The sequence below is a fragment of the Amia ocellicauda genome, chromosome 8, assembly GCF_036373705.1.
Source record: "Amia ocellicauda isolate fAmiCal2 chromosome 8, fAmiCal2.hap1, whole genome shotgun sequence".
NCBI classification, from domain to species: Eukaryota; Metazoa; Chordata; class Actinopteri; order Amiiformes; family Amiidae; genus Amia; species Amia ocellicauda.
The window spans coordinates 32291942-32312429 of NC_089857.1; the positions used below are offsets into that span (position 1 = coordinate 32291942).

The window sequence follows — 20488 nt, forward strand, 5'->3', positions numbered from 1 at the left end:
GAAGAGTTGTAGTATAAAACCAGATCAAATGTCTATATAAATCACTAATATTTTCCTTTATCAGTTTCCAGGAAATTGGTCATCTGTCTTTAAAAGATTAACCATACACAATTATACAAAGATTGTTTAATTTCCTAGACACTGATAAAGGAGAGTATCAGTGATGAAATACGACTGTTACTTCCCTATAATTTAATATTTTAGTTGGTTTTGCTGAATGAGCTTTTCTGTATTGTATTAACACCAGCAATACATGTGTGCTGTACGTATAAATACATTTCAGTTGGTTTGACTGTAGGAAGCTAGTAGTTAGGTAAGTTTGATTAATGTAATTCATCTTCATTACAATGTGCCTTACAGAGGAAGAGACAAGTGAGCATTTACTTGATACTCTGGGTTGGGCTCTGTATTTAAAAGTGGTTAAGATGAGAAATTGTATAATTATAATCACAATAAAATTATACCTAATTGAATATTGATCTCTCTAAGGTAAACCTCTTGGATTTGAAGAGTTCTTTGTTTCTAAGTTACTGTAAAACTGCTTTAAATATTCATCTGTTTCATATATAGTATCCAGTTAGTAATTTAAAGTGACAGTTAGATAGGAAAACGCAGACTGAAGTTCTGCAGACGCACTACAATTAAAACCATTAAAATGAGATTAATGTTCTCATTTAACTAATGTTAAACCTAAATTGACCATCGAGTGATGAAGCAGTGTGATTTCACTTCAGATTGATTGTGAGAAGTTAATCAATGGTTTGAGTTGACTCTTAATACACGTCTTAACAAAGCTGATACAAAACAAATAATTCTGTACAATACCTTAGGTACTGCACCAATAAGGCAACAATATTTTAACCCAACTATGTATAGTTTCTGTACATCAAATGTTTTAAAATACAAATTTGAAGTAACTCTATTTACATTATTGAATTTAGCAGTAGTTCTTTACCACACAGTTGGGCATGAAAGGAATAAAATGCCATGGATCATCTGTGTTTATCTAATGGTGTGAATATGTATGTTTGTGTGCATGTGTGTTTTTGTGTTTGAATATATTCAAAAGTATGCTTCATTAATGACTTTGCTCTCATCATCTGTATCATTTAGAAACCACTTCTCTAGAAGTTCCATTGCAGCTGGGGGTCAGAAAGGAAAATCTTACTACACGATGACCTTCACTGTGACCTTTCACCATAGGGATGATGTCTGTTACTTTGCATACCACTATCCTTACACATATTCTACTTTAAAGGTAACAAGGAAACAAATACAAGATTATCATGATCTTTTTTGGATTAAATCACTTATGAACTGAATGTTTTGTTCTTTAAACATTTAGTTTTACATGCAGTTAATGTAGAACATAATTTTTTTGTTCTAGAACAGTTTTAGTATCCAGCAAGTCATGCTGTTTTACAGTTTTAGAGCACACTATTTGAAAGAACTCTTTCAGCAGAAAGGAAGACACCCTATTATTGCTTTTACAATAGTTTGTCTGGAGGCATTCCGAGCTAAGTATTGTATTCGGATGTTGGTGGTTTTTAGTTACACAGATGTTTTTCATTTCCGATAGGGCAGTTTAGATGATTCTGTGTTTCAATTATTCATCATTTCTCTGCCAACTAAAGAAATGGTGCAGTATACCGAATTAAGTTTAATCCTATATACATTTTTCTAGCAATTGTTGAATACCTATTGTTATTGTGCTTGATTTGTTTCTACACAGATGCACCTTCAGAAACTGGAGTCCATGTGCACGCCACAGATTTACTATCACCAAGACGTGCTCTGTGACACTCTGGGTGGAAACAGCTGCCCTGTTCTGACTATCACCGCAATGCCAGATTCCAAACACATTGAACAAATCTTTCAGTTTAGTAAGTTTAAAAGTTCAGTTTCTTTAAATATTTTGTTTGTGTCTCTTTGTTTATTTTATAACATACAATTTTTTTTTTATTTTTTTTATACCTCAAGTTTAAAATTAAGTACTGTTCTCCCTGTCTCTTTGACCTACGGGAACCAGAGACATACTCCTAAATATGTTTGTCCTTCTTGTAAGGACTACGTTTTCTCTTTAAGTTTAGCATCGACCATAGAGTGATGAAAATGCATAAGTAATCAAGAGTATGAGGGAGTGTATTTCAATAAGAAAGTGCATAAGAGCAAGAGTGCTGAGCTTTCCAGGAGATTCGGCTGCTGTATTACAGGTACAGTCTGAACAGATGTGTCTTGAACAGACGCCGGAAGCTGGGCAAAAAGGTTTCCAAAATGTTGTGTGACAAAATATTCTAAAATTATAAATGGAAAGCATAGATATGGAAAGGAAACTGGACTATATATGTGAAATCAACATTGTACAGTAGACAGTTCAAATCTTCACCCATGTCCAGATGCAAGAACAATAATAACCACTCCAATTTGGCTTTCAGAACCCTGTGCTGTGGGTGTAAAACCTGTTTTTTACAGACATTACTGAAACATGTGTTAGGTTTGAATATACTGGAATCTTGGTTCTGCCTTTGCTGTTTGTGATGGCTAATACAGTTTATGTTACTTCCCAGGGAATCGTCCCTATATTTTCCTCACGGCCCGAGTGCACCCTGGAGAGACCAATGCGAGCTGGGTGATGAAAGGAACTCTGGAGTTCCTAATGAGCAGCAGTCCAGTGGCCCAGAGCCTCAGAGAGTCCTACATTTTCAAAATTGTTCCCATGTTAAACCCCGACGGAGTCATCAACGGAAAGTGAGTTTCAATTCACCGTTTACAATGTCAAGAACACATCAGCATTTTAATTACATAAATTATTTAAAATTAAAATGCTAGACAATAGAACAATCTAAATACCTGTTGCAGAATTACAGAATACAGAATTAGCCTCAATAATTGATGTAACCTATATGTCTACCTATATATGTGGTACCATTGGGTGTCAACTTTGATTATGTATACTCCTGAATTCATAATTTGCAAGATTCTAAGTTCTAAATGCATATTCTAAGTTCTAAATGCATTTTTCTTACTTAAGATACTCCCCAGTTATACATTTCAAGTCAAATGTGTTGTTAGATTATTGTTTTTGTTATGATGACATGTAGGGAGAATTTGTAGAATTTTTAAGCTTGGAAACTTCACCTTCCCAAATACTGTTGCCACAAGCAATCACAGTAGTAACCATTGTGGCCTTTTAAACAAAGTACATATCTTAGGTTTGGTTTAAGGGCTGAATCATAACAGAATATCATAACCGAGCATCTGCTTTCAGACATGCCAAACTTATCCTGAGTACAAATTTCTGGTGTGTTCTGTATACGGTTCAAATATGTTCCAATATGTTATGTTCAAATATATGTTCAAATAGGACACCCATGGGACCACCTTTATTAGCTGAAGTGATCATGGGGTTCATGTCCCACAGATATGGCCCCCTTCAGGATAAGTCTGGAGCAAAACATGTAGCAGGTTTTCATTTAAAATGAATGCATGCTTAATTAAGTTAAGGCATAGCATGATGCTCACTGAGGAAGTACCAAATACTAATATATTTTTTCTATAGTTTAATTTGTAACATTTCCTATGCGTATCATGAATATAAATGCCTTATGTCTTACATGAGTTTATTAATTTAATTCTGAAATTGTGAAGGTCACTAAAGGGGTGATTTTGTTATTTCTATGTTAACTACTGCACAATTATAATGTTAAATTTCCTTTGTCAATTGAATATAGATATAATCATCAAAGTTGTACCCTTGCCTTTTTTTATTATTATGAAGATATTTTAAACTATAGCCACAATTAACAAACATAAATGTCTTATGTCTTATATTTGTAAAATATCTGTTATGTTACGAGGTTGATATCTAACTTACTGAACCTGTTACTTCACAGACAGTCAATAGTTAGTGTACCATTGTCTATTTTATTTCTCCCAAGCCATCGATGCTCACTAAGCGGTGAAGATCTCAACCGTCAGTGGCAGAACCCAAGCCCTGATCTTCACCCCACTATTTATCATACCAAGAGCCTATTACAGTACCTAGCTGCCGTGCAGAGGACCCCATTGGTAAGAACATACATATTAATAAGACTGTTTAAAATACTAACTAGTCTAACAGTTATATACTAACAGTTCCAAGCCCGTTCCACCTGACATTTAAAAAAAACATACATCACCTGTACATTAATGCATGGATTCACAATTTAATGAAATATTATTATGAAATGCAAACGAGATCTTCTGAAAAATGTATACTATGCACACAATGAAAAACTTTTTAAGCCCTTTAACTCTGGAGACAGCTTACGTCTTGGGTGGTTTGTGCTTCAGGAAAAATCTATATTTTTGCGATAAGCTAAATAATCTTTTTGGTTATGCTGTAAATAGTATTCAAAAAGTCTTGATTCCTACCTAGAGTCTGCTCAGGATCAGAAGAGAACTTGGCTTAGAATATGATGTGAATGTGGAATAACCGGGCAGTTAACAATATGCTGCATGGTAGGATCCAAGACTTTAATCTGTTGCATGTTCAAGAGAGATATTGCATTGCAACGGTTCATTCTGTACCTGCTCCATAAGTAACAGATCTTCTGATTCAGGGATCTATAAAACCAGCATTAATTATTAACATTTAAAACAGTGGTAGAGTAGAGTTAATACTCTATGGTAAGGAAATACAAGTTAACTGAGTTCACAAACTTTCACTACCTCGACTTGTCTAATGAGATGACATTATTGATCCTGTAGCTGTTCTTTTCACAAAAAGCAGAGGTGTTAAATACCACTTGTGATTTATGATGTGTCATGGCACTATAACACCTCTTACATCATCATCATGTTGGGCCTTCTCATATTGATTATATTGTGACGCATAGGATCTAATAAAAAAACAGCTAGGTTTTTGAGTTTACAGACAGAATACCATTCTAAAATCAGAGAAGGGTGTGTTGAATAGGTACAAATATGTATCGGTCCAATTTGGGACTGAAACCAATGTTAAGTCCTACTTGACAGATTCTGCCTACGAATCATAAATATGTAGTGTAGTGTCCTACAATACAGAAGGCACAATTGGAAGTGTATCTTATTACATGTGTAATTGCTCCATTTTAACCCAATGCCCCAAAAATATATAAATGTATTTATATTTCTGTTTTTCAGGGTGAGCTATGATATGTTGTTCTCCTGAATGTGATTCATTAGCAGTTATAAAAATAAGTATTTCACTGGTTATGTTAATGGAGGATTTTACTTACCAGTCCAGCGCAGCTGTGGGACACTGTTGTCTGTTTTCCTTTTATCAGTCTTTATGAGAGAGAAACTTCAGAGCCAAACTTGCTTTTCATCTTCCTCCAGGAAAGTGGCAGCATTGTTTTACTGTGGTTCTGCTCTGAACCAGTTTAAAACTAAGCAGTCCATATTATAACATCTCTCCATGTTGGAAAACAACTTTGACCTGTTTATGCTGACTGAAGAGTTGCACTTTAGTAATGTGAATATAACCCTGCACAGTTGTTTTCTTTCTTTCAAACTAAATATAAATATATCAGCTTCTAAACGCTCAGCAGTATTTAAAGGGATCATATGTTTTACTTATGATTCATGACTTAATTGGTAATACACTTTCTTCATAAATTAATTCCAGAAAACATTTTATTTTCCTTTTTTTTTTATTTCTAGTAGGTTAATTTGTCACTGTCCTAAAAAAAAACAAGTTTTCCAACTCCAGATAATAACTTCTGTGTTATGGTTACTGTATCAGATGGGCATCTCTCTTTTTGAGTGAACTGATGCAGACCACCTTTTAATGAGAAAAGCATGTCATTTTATTTCCCTGACTTTATTTTTTAAGTTTGGCCACTTTCCATGAAGATATTTCAAAAAGCAAGTTATAGAGATTTGGAAAATATAATTTGTATCACGTGTAGGTAAATCTGTTCATGAATCATTTAATTTATAGTTGACACATCTTTTTTCTTTTGTGGATCAGTAAAGGTTCAAAGAGGGAAAGCACTGGGTCACATTGTAAATGATGTATCCCATCTTAAAAACAAACGGATATTTTTAAGACATTGTAGATCATATTATAGAAAGAAATTAGCAGCAGTTTAATCACAGTCCTCCAGAAAACTCTTTACGTAAAGTACTCTTACACGTAAAGTAAAATCTCTTTTCTGTACTGAAACCAAGCGTCTACACTAATGAAATAATTCTTCTGTAACCTCTCTCTTTTTATTTTACATTCTAGGTGTACTGCGATTATCACGGGCATTCCCGCAAGAAGAACGTCTTCATGTACGGCTGCAGTATCAAGGAAACAGTGTGGCAGACTAATGTGAGTGCCACCTCCAGTGAGCTGCACGAAGACCTCGGGTACAGGGTAAGGAAGCTCGTCCGCAAACGTTTTGGATTGTATTTGTATTGGACAGATTGATATTTGCCTTACAATCAATGCTCCACCAAAATACTAAGAACATACAGCAGTTTATTTGTGGTGTTTGTTATTTATTTCATTCTCATATTAATTATACATGTAATAAACTTTTTAGAGTCCAACCTTCTCTTTGTCACATTTTGAAATATCTCGATTTGTATGCCGTTGAAGGAGCCACACACATACCTTAGATTAGAACACTACCGACTTGATGCGTTTCAGTCTCTGTATCAACAAAAAAGTCTCTCTAAAACAGGAATGCCAGTATTATCTGGGCCAAAGTTGGAAGAAAAAAAACCTGCCTTTCAAACTAACCTCACAGTTCTCAAATTATTCTCATGGCTTCTGCAGCCTGCCTTAGCATCAACAAGATTTGAAATGATCTCTTGCCAGAAACCAGCTATTAAGATTTTTTTTTCTTTTAATTGTGTTTTTTTCTCTTTCAGCACACCACTCTTATCTGAAAGTTTTTATTACTAATGTAATTTAGGTTTGTTTTTATAAGGTCTGAGCTATAAAAATGAAAACAGGAGCTGCACTCTATTTTATAAACAGATGTAAAGGGCCCCTCTTGTATTAACTAGATAAACCCCAGTTCAATTTTCTTAATTATCCTCTGAGTAACTGTTTGACTGTGAAATATAGCTTACTGATGTGGTGCAGGTAATGGATTATGTGGTTTAAATTTAAAAATCTAATGTATGTCTCAGTTTCTGAAATTGTTGATTGTAGTAGGTAAAGATTTCCTGATGATGGTGCTATTGTGGAATTTAATTGAGATGCGTTGTAATGTCTTCCTTTATGGAAACATACCTTAAACTTAAGTTTTATATTCTATTGTTTAATATGAAAGTATTGTTTTTAAGATATTAACTACATTTCCTTTTTGTGGTTGATTTCTTCAGACTCTACCAAAGATTTTAAGCCAAATAGCCCCTGCATTTTGCATGAGCAGCTGCAGTTTTGTGGTTGAGAAGTCTAAAGAGTCCACAGCTCGTGTCGTGGTGTGGCGTGAGATTGGGGTACAGAAAAGCTACACCATGGAAAGCACTCTCTGTGGCTGCGATCAAGGGAAATATAAGGTAATGGTTTGCAAGAAAAGGTTCCATTGTATTTTTTTTTTTCAGCAGGAGATATCAGGCTTTCTCAGAAGGGTATAGTGACAAAACCATATATGATTGGACAACCAGAGAAGTGTTGCACTATTTTACACAGAGTAATGGGTATGTGTGACAAACTATGAAGCCATTCTGTGGAATATAGATTTGTCTGTATCCTGGAAGAAGGTTATTAGAAGTTGGATGAGCCATGTGGGCTCCTCGCATTTCTTAGCTTTTCACATTCTTATTCTTAATCTAATTCTTATTCTTGGCCTTGAATATAAAACTTGTCATGAAATAATATTGGCTTTCTTGGTTCAATCAACTTTACAGCTCGACATCTTTCCTGATCTTGATCAACCGATACATGTAAAACCAAGTGCAAATTCAAATTAGTGAAAATCTTAGTGAAAACAAAATCAGTTGTCAGCCTGTACCGTCTAAAATGCCAGCAGTCTTTCTCAGTGTTATGAAAGTGCCTTCTAACATTTGGCTGTGTAGTGTGTAATCTTGTGTGATTCATGCCTGCCAGCTGCCAGCTTTTTCAAAAGGATAGGCTTAAAAGCAATAAAAATGTATTGTACAAAATGATGTCATGTTGAGATACCTGAATCTGAGGTGTGACCTAAACTGAACAATGAGATCATTCTTTGTGATAGAAGTGCAGTACATACTGTTATTTCCATAAACAGTGCTGTCACTATAGTCTAGCTCCTACATGTTCTCCATCGGGATTTATGGAGAAGGATTCTCACTTCTCCTGCATCTGAATACACAATCAAAATGATTTTCTGTTGCTAATGCATTCATGATTAATCATTAACAGTGCCTTTAACATAAAATCATGGATCAGAGCTGTTTATGCAACAATTTTCTGTTTTGAGGATTTCAAACCTGAGCTAACATGGCACATATCAACTAACTGGGCAATACATATGAACCTAGACAGCCCTACACACCCCTACATCCTCAGGATAATTCATTTATTGCTACTGAAGCTGCAATATGACTAACCTCAACCTGGAGTTCTTTTGATCCCAATCTCATGGCCTGGCTGGGCAGTGCTGAGCCAAATGTTTATACATTCTGTAAGATGTATGGAAAAATATAACTCGTTACACCTGAGAGCTGTGATGTTGCAGTTTTCATCGAATTAAAGGCTGCATGGTAAACTTCAATTGTTCTGAGAGGCGTCTCCGTTTTAGGATCCAAAGATAGAGATTGAGACAAAAGGGACCCATATTTGAATAAATAAGCAGCAGAACAGGTGATGGGGTTATAGAAGTGGGAAATTCCCATGGGACTGAGTATAGATGCAGTGTGGCCAGCAGAGAAAGACAATACTCTGCCAGATGTACAGAGCCAATCAGACTTTGACCCCCATGGGTAGCCTCTTTACTGAAAAGGTGACGGAGGATAAACAGGACAGAATGTGTACATGAGAAATGTACTCTTTCGCATCGCAAATTGCTTGCGTACTTTTGACCCTGTCGCACACACACACACATTTTTTTTTAAAATAACATGTATATATAAAATCAGATGTTCCCATGTTGAGGGAAAGTAAGCCATTAAAAGTCTCGCTGGATAGTTGGCTAAATGTGTTACCCCAAATGTGTGTTTTTGTACATGATCAAAGGAAACTCATGACAAAAGACAACACCTAGACATAGGTTCTTCAAAGCTAAACAAATAATCTCTTGACAATACATGTACCAGAGGTGGAGTGAAGATTGTTTGTACAGATGTGCACTAAGCCGTGGTCTTAATGAAGAAGGTTGGAAAACATTTGAGAAGTATAATAATACGATATTATTATACATCAAATATTTTAATTGAGTTGTTGCTAAATTTGACCTTTGTAGGATCAATTCTGTTATCTTCGCATTTTACAAGTTATGCACAAAAGATTCTATGACATGTTTTGCATTTAATTTTATTCCCAGCAACTTATTTGAATGTATTAAATATGAAGTTGGCTATTCATTTTAAGCTTTGCATTATAAGGTGAATGTGTCAGTGGGTCTTTGTATGCATTGCAAAAGCAGCCAGGCAAATTGTAAAAATAAATACAATTAAATTAAATCTGTTGAGAAAATACCGGAAGGTTTAGATCTCTCAAACTCATCAATTGCCAAGATAAATAACATTTTTGGCACAGAGTTTTTGCACATAAACTTCATTGATGGGAAAACTGTAATCGTTCCTTTCACCCCCTGCCTTTGGAAAAAGCCACATTCTGCTCTGTGTGTTCCCTGGGAAGCATGGAGATGTTTTGAAGGATGTTTGTACAGATGTGCTATAAACTCTTCCTATGTTGAATGTCATATTTAATGGTTTTATCACAGCAAACATAGAACCTAACAAGAACTAATTAATTGTAAATTGATTATTCAGATTAATTTAATTCTTCCTTAGTTTTAACTGTTTTGTGATATTTAAACGTATTGGGGTTTGAGTTACTTCAGATAAGGGATATGACTCACAATCCCTTAGAGAGAACTGATTATTTCCAAATTATAAATTAAGATTACCCTTGGAGTTACCACCAATAGTTTATTGTCTATGTATCCAGTGGATTTTATGTTGTATTCCTTAGCAAAACAGAACTTACTTAAGACCTGCAGTACTGAAGTACACAACTCATTAAACAATAGGTTTAAGTATAGTACAGTATACAATAATTATGGTATGCTTCCAGAAGTCTGGGTCTGGAATAGAAATAAACTAACACCTGCCCTAACCCATTCATCACATCACGTCTTTTCAGAAGAGATAAATAGTTCTTGTCTGCTTTTCTCTGCAGAGTCTTCAGATCGGGACAAAGGAGCTGGAGGAGATGGGTGCCAAGTTCTGTGTCGGATTGCTCCGTTTAAAAAGATTGACCTCTCCACTGGAATACAGAAATCCTTCCCACTTCCTGGATGTGGAGACGGACTTGATTGAGTCCAGCTGTAAAGTCACAAGGTGTGTCAAGCTCTACTTCCTCTATTCACTTTCAGAAACAACCAAACACCTCCCATATATTGGAAATACTGCTTTCTGTTAACCAGTCAGGAATTATGTACCAAAGCAATACTACTTACATAGCTATAATACTACATGGTTTTGATACTTCAAATTGAGCCTGTCACTTCACTTCCTTCTGTGCCCCAAGTTCACTGTGTTTACTCAGTAATTTCGCCCCCCATGATATAAGTGTCTGTGCGTATTCTCCAGTCTTATTATAAACACAGTGCATTTTTCTATTTATATAAAACTTAAGTACAAGTATCAAACACGTAATACAACTGTGCAGAGAAAAACATGAATTTACAAAATAACAAACTTATTCAGTGAATAGGATGATCCAGGTCTGTGGCTCTGATAAACACAATGACTACAGTGTACTGTTAGTGTAGACGTGCTTGCTAATGATAGCATGAGACCACATAAACTGAAGTGGTGTCCTGAGGAGAAACACCCTACCCTGAAAGATAAGGCACTATTTGATTTCTAACAAGAGGGCATTCACTTTGGATTGATTTTTGAAGGCTGTCATGCTTAGATCTGTTTCTACAGTCACACAATTTCTGTGATTGTTCATCACTAAATACAGCAGTTTTTTTTTCTATAATCTTCAATTGTCATTTCAGTGAACGTACTTTCATTAGAGAAATATCCCCCTATATCCAATCACCCAAATATAACCCTATAGCCCACTTTTGACTGTTTTTGAAGAAGGTAATGATTGAAGCTTGCATCTCTTGTGCAGATACAGAAATGTGTTGGCAAAATGTACTTGGATTTAGGTGAGAAAAACTTAAACAGATTTAACAGTTAAATATGTCTTTTGTTTCAACAAAAGCTAAGAATTCATAAATGCACCACTAAAACACTTAATGCAGATTGAATTGGTGTTTTCAATGCAGCAGAAAGCTGAAGGTCACGGCTTTTGCAGCTCTGCTAGTCAGTCACTTATCTTTAAGAGCAAGAATTGGATAAATTAATTGAACGACAGGAAAGGGGTCATGTCAGCAGAAATCCCTAGCCATCTGCTACACATGCTTTTCAAAAGGGAAAAGGGATCTAGCTTTGACTGCTTATGTCGATTGTTAACTGAATTAACAAAAAATAAGACTGCTCTGAAAGCAGTCAGAGGAGCGCCTTTAAGAATAAAATGTTTTTTTATTCATCAGGAATGTGTACTGTATATGTATACTACTCACCTGTTGCTATGGATCAAATATATAATCAAAAGAGGATTTTCGTATTTTGCCATTTGATGAATTAGCTGTGTTGATAAACAGTTTCTCTGGTGAAAGATAAATACCCAACAATAATATATATAAAGCCATTAATTAGCCTCTGTTGACAACAGAAGGTGACTCCCCTCAAAAGAAATTGCTCTGAAAATTAAAAGCAAAGAAAACATTATTAAAGATGTTAATTCCTGTGAGTTACGACATGTATCTTTCACAATACTTCTCAGGCAGGGTTCACATTATTGTAGGAGCAATGCCTATTCTTGGATTACAGCAACCTAAATAATTCCAATAGAGTCCCACGTTGCTCTGCAGAGGCCGCCATTCCCCTCAGTAGCATGTCCTGAGCACATGTACACAGTTGTGTTCACAATGCTACCCTGACCAATCACATTCAGACTGTAACAAAAGGTCAAATGATGGATATTATTCCAAGAATTTTCAAATGCACATATGAACAGAGGCAATTGCAAGCAAGATGAAGTCACTGAGGCTAACCTCCAGCACTTTAAACATTATTTGACTCAATGGTTATTATTATATTATTATTATTATAGTCATACACAGACATTATAACTTCCACGTCGTATAAAGCAAACCTATTTACTGTGTGAGCAAAGGGGCAACATCCACATTTAACCCAGTGGACAGAGAGTCCAGCATTTTCTGAAAAACTATTATCTGGCTTTTCAGGGGTGGGAAGGCAATAAGATACCAGTTTAAGGAGACACTAGAACTAGATCTAGATGCATGTATAGCAGGAAATCATCATGATAAGAAACATAATGCTGATAATATTCTCTAACTTCCTTCCTGGTTAGAGTAAATAATTTCAATATAATAAAATGTTATTTTCATGTTAGTTTTATTCATGACATGAATTTGTGTGTTATTCCTAAATAATTCAATGAATTATGTGGAATATAGACACTGGTGTCTGGAAAATCTATAGTGATAATTACTTTTATGAAGATCTCTACAGTCTGGAGATTGACGGTTTGCATCCAGTTCATGCCATTAGCCAACTGTGGTCGGGAGCTCCCATGTGGCCATATGCTGGCACAAAACCCTACTGTTCAAATTGCAAGCTAACAGACTGAAAATAAGCAGCTTTACAATGCACAGTTGAGTGGATGCACTGTCCTATGGTGTGGCAGGGTTGTTCTAGTTAGTTGTGGATGAATACCAAATTTGTCCTTCCAAATTGGTACGTATAAAAAGGTATAAGTTGGCAAATCTCAATTTAACAACAGAAGAAGTATGTCAGCACTTGCCAAAATGATTAATTTTAGTATGTAATGGACACTAATCAGGGTGCACATTACACAAATCCAAAACCTTTATCCTATAGGGCAACAAAACCCTTATGCCTAATGGAATCTGTTACTAATAAGGATACTGCTCTAATTCTACCCAAATTGTATTTTAAAATGATTAATGTATGCCCTCAGGATTTGTTTCAGACCCTTGTTCTCAGTTGACCAAGCCTCTTGGGTTATGTAAGGTATATTCCAAGTGAAACATACAGCTTCCTGTTTGGGTTTTTGTAGTTCAGTCTGATACTTTTTTTTGTACATTTTATATAAGTCACACTTACACATTATCTATCAAATTTAACCATATTGAAAAGGGGATGTTTCAGGGAGGAAAAGCAATAACTTTTAAACACCATAAATGGATAACATTGGTTTGCATGGCATAATCAAATGTTTATTAAGACAAATGATCACTGCTAAAAAGCATTAGGGGTAAGAGGTCAGGAAAAAGGCAACTCGTGTATCTGTAACATTGCAAAAAGATTTATGTAGGGGTTGGCAGTACATAATGTCTTAATCGTTCAATAATATACTTCAACATCCTAGTGACAAATTTCTTGAAGGAATGCAGCTTATAGAAACTAATTAGCATATCAACAAATGGAATAATGACCGTTTACTGAAGTTGATTATCACACCTTTTCTTCTTTTTAACTGGAGGGTTTTGGAATGTATGTTGCGCACATACACTTAGTGAAAGATAAAACTGTCTAGTTTGCTTCCTGTTGTTCATTTAAAGAGATACATATATATATAATTTTTTTAACTCCTATTCAATAATAAATCTGTGTATTGCTGCTAACAGCCATCTATCTGCAATGATGTTCTTGTTTTTAATAAATGGAGTTTCCTGTCATTTCATGAATTAGCTTTAAATAAAACAATGTAGTTAAATGGCATTACCTACCATTACGTGTTAATGCGATGGCTCCTTTGGTACCAATTGTCAGGTGTTTTCTAAATTAACTGGGGATTACTCTGTCTTGTTGGAACAACTCAAAGAATAATAAAATCTTATTAGAATTTCACTTACACCAGACTGCTTCAACTGCCTTCTGTGGATTTATCTCCATAATCAGGGAAAAATGTTTTTAATTGATCGACAATTAAAATGTCCCATGTCTGACACTGATACGGTGTCTAGGGTCTCACATCACCCAGATGAGACTGGAAGTGGTCAAACACTCTTTAGCTGCAGCCTAAAACAATAATGTTTTTGATCTATGGTAAATATTCCTATCTTTGACATTTTCCCCATAAGGATTGAAACTATAGACAAGAATTGTCTGTATAGTAAGGCTCCATCACCAAGGATGTTTAGGTAACCATACCAAGGTCATCATGTGTAGGTTATGGCCAAAAAAAAGTTTATAAATGATATGAATAAATATTACACACAGGGTTCTTAAACAACCAGGTTAAACAACTCGTATTCATGTATTTTTGTTACATAAATAACTCAAGATTGTATGCTTTCTGATATTTTTGTCTGCAATGCTAGGCTAACATGACACATCTTCTATGTATGTGCTTGATTTCTTAACCAGCCTAAAGTACTGGACAGTATATATTTTTTCACATAGGGATTACACATCAAAACAGTTTTATTACATTGGAATCGGTTTGTAATGAGTGAAGAAACAGGTCTGGATATGCCTAGGGGGGACATTCCAAGGAACGAGAGCATAGCAACCAAGAGGTATATGCCAATGTTCGCAGTAGAGAAGGGAGGGACAAAATGGATGTTGGCATCCACTGAGCTCATGCAGCCTGGTGAGTAATGCTGTAAGGGATGTAATTGGGAGCCTAGTTGGGTAGTTCTTTAAACATCAGCATAAGAATAATCCTGTCAATCATCTGAACACTGACATAGCACTTAGTCTGCCTCTAGTTGCTATGACACAGTTAATGAATCCATCAACCACGCCAAGCTGGAGCTAGAGGATTCATAGGAAACATAGGCTAGTCTCTGTGTGAAGTTAGATAAAGAAGGTTTACAAATTGGCAGTGTTGCGGTGTAATATTGTCCGAATATTGGTTTTACTTGTCATGGGTCATTGGTCATTTGGGCCAAAAGATGTAAAAGTAAATATTAAAGGTAGCCATCTTATAAGTGGTTTGTTCCTTTAGGTTTTAAAGCAGATGATATAATCTCTATATGTAGGGCTGTTTATTTTGCTTACAGAACACTGTATTTAAAGGCAACAGGTATAATTAAACACCAAAGCATTGTAAAGCCTTGGAAGTTTTATGTTATAGCTTTTTGATCAGTGTAAAATATAGATTCAAATGTATGTTTACACTTCAGACCATAATGCAGTTAGAAAGGTGGTTGTCTTAAAATATAAAGTTGAAAAATGCCAGTATATAATTTATACAGTGAAAGGATATTATTCCGAAAGACCATTGCTCTCTGTTAATGATTTCCGTCATAGAGACATTTCTTCAGTGTGCCTTGTCATTGGTCCAGATTTCCTGGACAAGTATCTCAGCTTGGAGTCATTGATTAGGGGCCCAAAATAGAGTGAAAATGCAGAAGTGGAGAAGTGGGAGGCCAAACATACTACTGAGCAACACAAATGCAACATCTAGAAGGAGAGATTGGAGAGATGGTTAACTACTTAGTGGTCATTTGTTTAGAATGATCATGTAGCAGCAAAGGGAACACCATTTCAGATCTGTATATACATTTTGCATCATATCATGTAATTAATTATCTTCACATTAATACAGTTCTTCCATGTCATAACATCATTTATAGGATAGAAAATCGTTTTCTTCTTCAGTGGAACTTGTACTGGCACAAAATCTATAATTCAATATTATTTTTAAATAACATAAGTATACTAGTAAACTAGGATGTTGCATTATTTTGTATATAATAGTCTAAATGTTCCAGAAAAGAAAGAAAAAGGAACAAAACATTTATTTTGAGCAAGACTGGGATGTTTTTCAATAAGTTACTTACATCGGAGGTGGCTTGCTGAGTCTTGCTGGGATTCATCTGATTTACTAGCCCTTAAAGTAATCCTATCCTCCATCTTCAGTGGTCCTTTGGATCAGAACCAATGCTCTCTGTCCCTAGAGGCAGTATCGGGTTCCTGAGCATTTCCATTACTGCGTCGTTGGGAGATTTTGCCCCAGGCAGGAACCGTCAGGGAAACATCCACTTCTCTGTTATTTGCCAAAGATCTTGTTGCTTGCTATTCTTGCAGAAGCATAGAAATGGCTGTTCTGTTAATTCCACGGGTGCGTATTTGGCGCCAGTCTCCGTTTGAAAGCCCATTTAACTTTGCATTGACCAACACTTTGCTCTGTCCATTCTTATTAAAGATAACTAGGCAAGCAAAGTTTACAAACCATCATTAACCCTGATGCAGTTTTTTGTCCTTTCACTTTAAAATCCAAACCTTAATTATGATTTTATTTAATATATATGAGATTAATTGTTAATCATTATAAGCACATTTTGATGGCTTAGATGTGTTGCATTATCTATTTGCACTTGACTGAATAAAGTCCAGATTGATAACAACTATATTACAAAACAATGCAAAAGTTAAAAGCAGGGTATTCATCCCCTCCACCTCAAGTTTGTACATGCTTAAACATGAAACACTGATGCTGTGGGGAACGGTTTGGAGGGATAGATGTAACACAGGCAAGGTAAACACTCTCCAACAGAATTGTACCATATAAGTATGTAGGACAATAAAAAAGGTAATGGAGCTGTCAATTTGTGAACAGCTAAAATGATAGTGTTTGGTTAAAAAGGGATTGTTTTAACGTGAGTCGATAACTTCACAAACTTAAAGAAGTTGAAGTGCTTATTACTGTGCAGCGTATGTCATTTGTTTTAACTAATCAAGATGAATGTACTTTTTATGTCTTAAAGTACATGCGCATTACACTAAGAAACTGGTAAAACCTTGTTTGTTTGTTTTTTTGCAGTGTCCATCTCATTTTCCTGTTGTTGTTTTTTGAGAAAACAGCACTGCCATATGCCTTCTTTACCTCAGCAGTCGACTTGTGTTGCTCCACACCCATTTCAAAAGGAATGAGTAACTAGATTTGATTTAAACAAACAAAAAAAACAAAAAAAACAGGGTATGGACCCTAATGGGGGACCTCATCTAAATTTTGAAGTACTTATCTAATGAAATATTAAGAAGCACTTAGAGCTTCTGAACAAATATCTTTATCCACCCCCTTGAGAGAATAATGAAACTGAGTATGTGTTACTTATCCTCCTCCCTCCTACTCTCCTCCGCCATTCCTTCAGGGCTCCAGGGTGGCTTGACAACTCTTGTTTACAACCTTTCACATTTTCCTCTAATGGCCGATAATCGCTTTAGCTCTTTCGAAGAAGTATTTTAACACATTACCAAAGAAACCAATTAGATGCATCTCATGGTCATTACACACAACTGAAATTACCTGATGCCCTGAAGAAAATTGAGTTTGTTCTCTGTAAGAAGTGGAGGTCTCCTCTTCAGGAGCTACAGTCATTAGATGTCGATGCCCTCAGCACAGCTGCCAAGATTATGTTTCTGAATTTGCAGTGCCATTATCATTACTGAGATGCAATGTATCACTCTGTGAATCACGGGTAATTCTGTATGAAAATGACATTATTATTGCAAATGACGGCTCTTGCCTTTCCCATTTTTTGGCTTAGCGTTGTTGTGTGTGAAAACAAATTCACATTTAAAAAGAATTATCTGTTTTTTAATTTTCAAACCTATAAAAAAACGCCACATCAAAAAAGACTGACTGTAGTTATCTTCTTAAACGGGCTGTAGCAATCTAACAATACGTCCCTTCTTTATTCTGAACTATAAAGAAAGTATTGACAAGTGGTGGAATACATTTAACAAGGGGCAATGTCTCAACCGTCATAGTGTCAATGAAGTGTGGAGTTCCGAATTTTGCAATAAAATTGGTAATGTGGGTTGTACAGGATTCCACCGCTGTCTGATGCATTTTATGTGTTCAACAGCAAATTGGTTTGTGGTCAGCAACCTTTGAAAACAGTGGAGCAAAACTTCCTTGACTTTGAATACACCTCCCTTGTGTCAGACACTTATTTGTCATAGTAGAAGTTCTATATTTTCCTTAAAGCCAGTAAGGTCAAATTGCTAATTTGTTTGGAGACACCGTCGGTATGCTTGTTCTTGAATTTGAAAAATAGACTTCATTATTAGTAGTTTCCTTTATTTTACAGGGGTTTGATCACTTATACAGAGCTGGCTGTATCATTCTGTCACTGTTGCAGAGAACCTCGGCATGCAGTATTCCCAGTTCAGATATATACCTAAGGAATTAAATGGGATTTGTATTATATTAATAATGAAAGGCATGGCAGGAGAATAGAATCACTTACATGCAATTAACTTGCCTTCTTCATACTGTGTTTTATAGGCAAAGTTCCTTATACTTGTGTCTTATTAACGGCTTAATTTCACTGCACAGCCCCACAACCTATGTGCTTGACGATGATGAGCCACCCTTCTTGGAGGAAGTGGACTATAGCGCGGAAAGCAATGAGGAGAATGATGCTGAACTGAACGAGAACACCGTGGACTTTGACCCCTATGTCCCAGAAGACTCGGACTCGGAGACAACCAGGAGAGACTTATTGAACTGAGCAGAGCTGCCTGCCACACTGGAATGGGATGACATGTATTTAACTGTTTCCAGCAAAGAATGTGAAAGCTTTCTCATACAGGGAGATTAAAATCAACATTGTATTATTTCTAAATGTGTGAACCCTTTCATATCCCAAGCCTTCATTCTTGGTGTATTGATGGGGGTTTGGCGATTTGAGAATGATTTGTTGTTCACATTTTGTTTTATTGCACTTTATTTAGGATAACAGTAGTAGGTACAACCTTCAGCATAAATAAACAGCAAACTAATGCAAAAAATACTCACTTTGTGAAGTTAAGGAATAATAGAAAGGAACTTGGATTTTCACAGCTTGTTGATGTTGAGCACCAATAGTTTAATCCTAAAGATATAGCAATGACTTATTTTAAAAACATTGATCACACTGGAGTTTGCATTATTATTAACTCACTATGAGTTTAATTAATAACTGGATTCTGACTCCCCCATAAACAAACACACACACATCGATATTCAGGATAATTGTCATATTAATAAGTAACCAATAAATGGTAGTAGTTTTAAGAAGTGACATCTATCAACATTGCTTTTCCATGTTTAGTCGTAGCTACTACATATTGCTTTTGTTTCTGCAGTCACTGCATGACTTCATATTTTGTTTCAGTTTATTTAAATTGTTATGCCATGTATTTGTCAAAGAAATATGTATGGTAAGATCCTTGTGGTGCTGTGTGCGTATTATTGTGAAAAACAGTGCAGATCTGTACAGTATCCTATGCTGTATGTATTTCTTGGAAGGAAAACCTTTTAATTTGATTGTGAAGATAATAATTTGAAGTTTGCTATAATAAATTTTAAATGCCTGAACAATTTGCATGCTTTAATGTATGTGACAGTTAATGGCTCTTTTAACCAAATTACCTTTTGTATTATCTAGTAGTGGCCTCTGATTAGAACTGGAAAAAGGGAGATTCTACATCTTAGGAGAAAGATGGACATAGATGAGTCGAATGCACAAGAGGCCATGTTGCCTCCATCAGATCTAGACGCAGTAGAAGTCACATACCTGTAGCAACATTTTACAAAGGGAAGCATATAGAGTCGTTTACATCAGTGTATAATTGTGAGTCTGTATTTTAATATCTGACCAGTAATCATACGTTGTTGTTTTTTCTATAGATGTATAATAGTGTGCTATTAAACATGTCTAAATATTTAACTCTGCCATTTGCACATGTAGTTGTTCTGTTACACTGGCTGACATAATTTTTATTTTCACATTTCAGGTTAGTGTTTAAAAGGGCTATAAAACAGAATGTTCAACACCTTAGGATCTCAATATAAAGGGCCTTTATTTGCAAGTCATCTTTGTAATAATACACCAATAAACAAACGTGACACTTCATTGACACTACGTTTGCTGTTTTTTGAAGTGGCAGATGAACTCGGCTCTCCAATCTTCTCTCCTGGCACATTGATCTGTTTCTTCTTTCAAACCAAACTGGCACACAAACTGAAGTGTCAGCCCTCGGCAAAGCACTGTGTTAACACATTGAGTAGTTCATACCAAAAACAGTTACGTTTAAGTTTCTGCTTTGAGTTTTTCAAGATAGCATCAACCCTCTCATTAAATTTAATTAATCTGTGTTTGTAATGGCCATCTTACTTGCATTTCTTGCGTTTGGGTTTGACACTCCTCTTTTAAGACTGATATTCATACAGCACCTTCAGTATCAAGTAATCTGTAAATATGACTAAAGCCAG

The 20488-nt window shown here is 35.6% G+C and overlaps 1 protein-coding gene across 2 annotated transcripts in view; it reads left to right on the forward strand.

Moving 5' to 3' along the window:
• Window positions 1-20138, forward strand: part of agtpbp1 (ATP/GTP binding carboxypeptidase 1) — a 56943-nt gene extending 36805 nt beyond the window's left edge. For both annotated transcript variants that reach the window (XM_066711069.1, XM_066711070.1), the window contains 8 exons: window positions 1114-1258; window positions 1733-1883; window positions 2568-2748; window positions 3939-4068; window positions 6251-6382; window positions 7342-7518; window positions 10343-10503; window positions 18569-20138. In XM_066711069.1, coding sequence (XP_066567166.1) covers window positions 1114-1258; window positions 1733-1883; window positions 2568-2748; window positions 3939-4068; window positions 6251-6382; window positions 7342-7518; window positions 10343-10503; window positions 18569-18743 — 1252 coding nt within the window. In that variant the 3' untranslated portion in view covers window positions 18744-20138. The remainder of the gene's footprint in view (window positions 1-1113; window positions 1259-1732; window positions 1884-2567; window positions 2749-3938; window positions 4069-6250; window positions 6383-7341; window positions 7519-10342; window positions 10504-18568) is intronic.
• Window positions 20139-20488: the final 350 nt, after the last annotated feature.